The following is a 6,485-nucleotide window of genomic DNA, read 5'->3' on the forward strand; positions in this document are numbered from 1 at the left end:
TATATTTTATCGATTTTAAAAAAAAAATCTTTAAAAAATCAAAATTGACCGTTACACCCTATACATGGTCGGTTTGTTTCTGCTTTAAAAAATTGTTTTTTTGTGTATTTTCATAAATGGATTTTATAAAATCGATTTTTAAAATTTTACAAGTTTTTTATATTTATTTTTCTAAATTAAAAAATTAATTTTGACATACTAACATAAACTATATTATTGAAGATCAAAATACAGTCGAAATTGCAATTTTTTCAAAAAATTGTATCTTAAAAATGATTTTTATGAAAAATATTTGAAATAGTTTCAAAATTAAGTATTTTTTTTTTTAAATTTTGATATTTCAAAAAAATTTAAATATGATGAAATATTTAAAATAATATTTTAAAAATAACAATTCAAACTAATTTTTTTATAAAAAAATCTATATAATTTTTTACATAATTATGTTACATTTTAAAAATCATTAAAAAAAAGTCAAAATTGTTGAATAGTGATTAAAGCTAAATTTAATAAAGAAGACTACTGTTCAATAATCCACAGTTGTAATTGAGAGATGACCAAAACATCAATTGAGAGGTGACTGAAACTGAAACTGAAACTGTTTCATAATAGAACTAACTCTCGAATCAGATTTAGTCCAATGATCCGATAGTTGAATTGAAAAAAAACTCAAAATTCTATTTTTACTTTTTGTTATTCATTTATTTACCAATGTTTTGAAAATGTAAATATGATAATGCCATATTCGTGAAGTTTTGGTCCTCACTTTATTTTTCCGTTTTTTTCTATCCATAACTATATTTTTCGGATTCTGAACTGTATCTATGTTCCCAAAACTATAATAATAAATTCATAAATTAAATAGAAAACGATAAATCTAACTACTTACGCGCACTTCAAAATTATAACAGTGAAAAAGTTATTTTTTTATAAAAAGAAAAGTAGAGTAAGAAAAAGAAGAAGAAGAAGAAAAACAGTAGAAATGGGTTATGTATGAAGGAAAAAAGAAGAGTACATACATACACATTACATTCTCACTCTCACTAACACTCAAACTGCGTGTGTGTTGTTTGTTGTAAACTTCGCGAAGAAGCCAACAAATTCTCAAACAAACCCCAAACCCCACTCTTCCCTCTCTCTATATCACTTTCTACTTTCACACATTCTTCAACTCTCCCTTTTCTTTTTCTTCAATCAATTCTAAGGTAACGCTCTTCTTTTTCTCAATTCATTGTGTTTTTCATCACTGTTTGTGGATTCTGTAACTTTTTATGTTCTTTCTTACCTATCGTTTTGATGCTACTTTTGAATGATCCTAATGAATTAAATTTACTGATTTTACTCAATATTGTTTGTTTGTATGTTTATGCATGGTTAGTGTAGGACTGAGGAAGGGTTGAATTTTTGGTCTAGTTTTAGGGTTCTTTGAGGGCAAAAATTAGTGTGCTCAAATGTTCATATATAAAAAGGATAAAAGGTTTTAAATAGCTTCCGCGATCGCGATTTTGGTGGGTACAGGTGTTGCGACATTGATTGCGTCTGTCGCAGTGTGAATTAACCATAATTTGTTCTTTAATATAAAAAGGGTGAATATGGACACTTGCCGATACCGTTTTGTCGCGGATGGTTTTCTAAAACCTAAAGCCCTGTTCAGATTTTCATTTCGTTTCTCTTTGTAGACAAAAATATGTTCATATCTGAAAGCATAAAAACTTTGATCAGATTTTGGAATTATGGAATGTTTGATGACGGGTTTGTTTAGTTTTCTTTACAAGATGGAAATGTTCCCTTTCCAATACCCTGTTTTTTCTTTTATATAAGTGTTGTTTTATGGTGAAATCTTGGTTTGTGCGATTTTGGATTTACAGGCTATTGACAACATGGATTTAGAAGGAAGTGAAAAGGATTCGGTGCTAACTACTACTCAAGTGAGCATCGGTGGATTTGACACGGATGTCAAAGCTTATGATCTGGTGTCATTCTTGGAATCTGAGATCGGATATGTAGACAGATGTCGGCTGAAGACTTCCTGCACTCCTACGGAGTCATATCCAGAATTTAATATTACTGATACTAAACCGAATGAAAAAACAGATTATAAAAAGGTGGCACCTCATGCCTTTGTGCATTTTACTTTGGCAGAGTCTGCAACCGAGGCCCTCAATGCTGCGGGTCGCTGTGACCTAATATTGAACGGTTGTCCATTAAAGGTCATCTGTGGGCCACAAAATCCAAACTTCCTGAACAAAAGGAGGCGAACTGCGGCTCCTTTTAAGATGTCGGATGTCATCGTTGAAATTGGGACTTTGGTTAGCCTATCGGATTTTACTGTTGCTTGGAGAGGTCCTACTAAAGGGGTAAACTTTCTAGTGGACCCTTTTGATAGCATGTGCAAGCTTTGTTTCAATCGAGATGTTGTGTTCTCAATCAAAGGAATGGCTAAAAAGGTAGTGATAAAGTGTGATTTTAAGGTGGGGTTCTTGGTTAGAGACATATTGGAGATTAAAAGATACGATGATACATCATATCATGTTGTTTTGTTACATCTAGCTTCACCACCTTCGGTATGGTACAGAACTGCTGATGACGATATTGAAGAATCAGTTACCATTGATTTGTTGGATGACGATGATCCTTGGATCAGAACCACTGACTTTACCCCTAGTGGGGCCGTTGGTCGATGCAGTTTTTATAGAATTTCAATCCCACCTCGTTATCGTGCAAAATTGAATAAGGCATTGGAATATCTGAGATGCCAAAGAGTGCAACGGGTTCAGCTTACACGGCCACTTAGGATACTGAATGAACCTGATTTTGGGGTGCCCATGTCAGATGTTTTTTTCTACATAGATTCTCAGAAGGACATTTCATTTGATATTATGTTCTTGGTCAATGCAATTGTACACAGAGGAATATTCAACCAGTATAGTTTATCAAACCAGTTTTTTGAATTGCTGAGAAGTCAACCTAAGGATGTCAGCGTGGCTGCCCTGAAGCACTTATGTACTTACAAGCGCCCAGTGTTTGATGCATTTAAGAGGCTGAAAGCAGTCCAAGAGTGGTTGCTCAGCAATCCAAAACTTTATCAGAACTCCAAGCAGTGTGACGATGTTATGGAGGTTCGAAGACTGGTTGTTACTCCAACAAAAGCCTATTGTATAGCCCCAGAAGTTGAATTGTCTAATAGGGTCCTCAGAAAATTTAAAGATGTTTCAGACCGATTCTTGAGAGTTACCTTTATGGATGAAGGAATGCAAACACTTAATGTATATGCTCTTAACTATTATGTTGCTCCCATTGTGAAGGAAATCACATCAAATTCCTTTCCACAGAGGACGAGAATACATAAAAGGGTCAAGACAATCCTGGAAGATGGGTTTTACTTTTGTGGCCGAAAATATTCATTTTTGGCTTTTTCATCAAATCAACTTAGAGATCGTTCTGCATGGTTTTTTGCCGAAGACAGAAACATAAGATGTAATGGTATAAGAAGTTGGATGGGAAAATTTAATCAGAAGAATGTTGCAAAGTGTGCAGCTAGAATGGGACAGTGCTTCTCATCTACGTATGCATCAGTGGACGTTGCTGCAAATCAAGTTAACTCGATGCTACCAGATATTGAGAGGAATAATTATGTTTTTTCTGATGGCATAGGTATCATCACTACTGATCTTGCGGATGAAGTAGCTGAAAAATTGAAATTAGACAAGGTACCCTCCGCTTACCAGATCAGGTATGCTGGTTTTAAAGGGGTTGTAGCCTGTTGGCCTTCTAAAGGAGACGGAATCAAACTTTCTTTGAGGCCCAGCATGAACAAGTTTCAGTCTACTCATACTACCTTGGAAATCTGTGCCTGGACTAGGTTTCAACCTGGTTTTCTTAACAGGCAAATTATAACATTGCTTTCAGCTCTGGACGTGCCTGACGAAATATTCTGGAAAATGCAGGAGAGTATGATTTCAAAGTTAAATCAAATGCTTCTGGATGCAGAAGTGGCCTTTGATGTTCTTACGAAGTCTTGTGCTGAGCATGGAAATGCTGCAGCAATAATGTTAAGTTGCGGCTTCAGTCCCAAAACAGAACCTCATCTTAGAGGCATGCTAAATTCTATCCGTGCTGCACAGCTTTGGGGCCTTAGAGAAAAGTCTAGAATTTTTGTTTCATCTGGGAGATGGTTGATGGGTGTTTTAGATGAGTTGGGTGTGCTTGAACAAGGGCAATGCTTTGTTCAAGTTTCTACTCCTTCTCTTGAAAATTGTTTCGCTAAGCACGGCTCAAGATTCTCAGAGACAAACTCCCTGCATGTGGTTAAAGGTCTTGTGGTGATAGCCAAAAATCCATGTCTTCACCCTGGAGATGTGAGAGTTTTGGAGGCAGTTGATGTCCCGGATTTACATCATTTATATGATTGTCTTGTTTTCCCTCAAAAGGGCGAAAGACCCCATACAAATGAAGCTTCTGGAAGTGACCTTGACGGGGATCTGTATTTTGTCACATGGGATGGAAATCTCATTCCACCCAGTAAAAGGAGCTGGACACCTATGGAGTACACTGCTCAAGAAAGCCGGTTTCAACCACGGCAAATCACTATCCAGGTAAGTGTTTTTTGAATGTGATCTATCTAGTTCCCTAGTTAATGCCTGTAGGCTTTGTATATGAACGCAAATGGATATAATAATATAGGACTTTTGTTTTTCACATGAATTCACATGAATTTTTCATAGCATCATGCCTTTGATTAACAATTCGAGTGACATGTTTTCTACAACAATGACTTGCCAAAACTAATAAAATTTCATGTTGGGGTTGGGGAGATATTTCTTCTGATAGAGCATCAAAATTTGAGTACGCAAAGAACTGTTTCTAATTCCACACATATAATTGATTATGTCAGGAAATGTTTAGTTTTTACACATACAATTATAACCTCTGATTTATATGTTATGGGTGTGTTATCTTATTGAGTATGTATTGCAAAAACAAGTCATCCGTATTAAGTTATTCTGTCTTCCACACTGCAGGACATCATTGAGTTTTTTGTCAAAAACATGGTGAATGAGCATTTGGGTTCAATCTGTAATGCACATGTGGTACATGCTGATTCTAGTGACTATGGTGCTTTGGATGAGAAATGCATACACTTGGCTGAGTTAGCAGCCACTGCTGTTGATTTTCCAAAGACTGGCAAGCTTGTCGCAATGCCTCCTAATCTGAAACCCAAGCTGTACCCTGATTTTATGGGGAAAGAACACCACCAATCATACAAGTCCAAAAAAATCCTGGGCAGACTTTACCGGCGTATCAAAGACGCGTATGATAAAGATATTGATGCACCTGAAGTGAACTGTGTGTCTGGTGATATAAATTATGATACAGATCTTGAGGTTCCAGGATCTGCTGATTTTATTGATGATGCATGGGAACAAAAGTGCTCTTATGATGGCCAGTTAAGTGGGTTACTGGGTCAGTACAAAGTGAAAACTGAAGAAGAAGTTGTCACCGGACAGATCTGGTCCATGCCTAAACACAACAGTAGGAAGCAAGGAGAACTTAAGGAGAGGCTGAAGCACTCATACAGTGCTCTCAAAAGAGAATTTAGGCAAACCTTTGAGAAACCGAATTCAGATGTTGGAGAGTTAAGTGATGAAGAAAAAAATTTGATGTATGAACAGAAAGCTTCTGCCTGGTATCAGGTGACATATCATCCTAAATGGGTAAAAAAAACCCTGGATTTGCAAATTAAATCCTCAGATGATCAAGAGGCAGATAGTAGTTTGAGGAACGTGATGTTGAGTTTTCCTTGGATTGCTGTTGATTACCTTGCTCGCTCAAAGATAAGGAATCGGAAAGTTGGAAGTTTTGATTCAACCAAGCCGGTTGATTCGTTGGCGAAATATCTATCTGAAAGGTTATAGTTCTATGTCGCTCTATCATGGCTACAAGGCCGCTCTGCCACCATCAATAGGTTTTCCTTTTGGCATTCAGTTACTTTAGTTGTAACGTGTTATATATATTTTTACTTACATTACCTGCATTTGCTTTTGAGAGTTAAGATTGTAACAAGTGTTCTTGATACTTTCGATTGTAATCTAGCCTCGTGTTAGGCTTGTGATTATAATGCTGCTGTGAAACTTTCAGACTTTCAGTATGTAAAATTAGTAAATTACAACTTCCTTGAATTTAGTTTGAACTTTTTTTATTTGTTCAGCTAGTTACTTTGTTTGAGTGTGTGCTAAGTGCTGTTTCTTTTGAAGAAAATTCACCTATTCAAGTTGGTATAGATATAGCAGTTCTCATTCCAGAGTGAAAACTTCAAACATGCTGGTGGTGTATGGCCCCCACCAACAAAACTTGTGAAAACCAATACTTCAAAAAATTGTACTAGCTCCCCTACTAAAGTACATAGAAAAAGACTTTGTTGACATGACCTTGTATCATTTCAACAATCATAAATAAAGGATATTAATAAACTGTAGCATGATATA

At 35.9% G+C, this 6,485-nt stretch overlaps 1 protein-coding gene across 1 annotated transcript; it reads left to right on the forward strand.

Moving 5' to 3' along the window:
* Positions 1-938: 938 nt before the first annotated feature.
* LOC127087399 (RNA-dependent RNA polymerase 6) lies at positions 939-6,179 on the forward strand. Its single transcript, XM_051028282.1, has 3 exons — positions 939-1,205; positions 1,869-4,595; positions 5,022-6,179. The coding sequence occupies exons 2-3, from the start codon at positions 1,881-1,883 to the stop codon at positions 5,913-5,915; spliced, it is 3,609 nt and encodes a 1,202-aa protein (XP_050884239.1). The 5' UTR covers positions 939-1,205; positions 1,869-1,880; the 3' UTR covers positions 5,916-6,179.
* The last annotated feature ends 306 nt before the right edge of the window (positions 6,180-6,485 follow it).

The sequence above is a fragment of the Lathyrus oleraceus genome, chromosome 5 (assembly GCF_024323335.1).
Source record: "Lathyrus oleraceus cultivar Zhongwan6 chromosome 5, CAAS_Psat_ZW6_1.0, whole genome shotgun sequence".
NCBI lineage: Eukaryota > Viridiplantae > Streptophyta > Magnoliopsida > Fabales > Fabaceae > Lathyrus > Lathyrus oleraceus.

Bases quoted from the DNA above. Each gene is read 5' to 3' on its own strand.
- LOC127087399 (XM_051028282.1), top strand. From the start codon at position 1,881: ATGGATTTAGAAGGAAGTGAAAAGGATTCGGTGCTAACTACTACTCAA. The intron at 4,596-5,021 runs GTAAGTGTTTTT...TCCACACTGCAG, and splicing joins CACGGCAAATCACTATCCAG to GACATCATTGAGTTTTTTGT.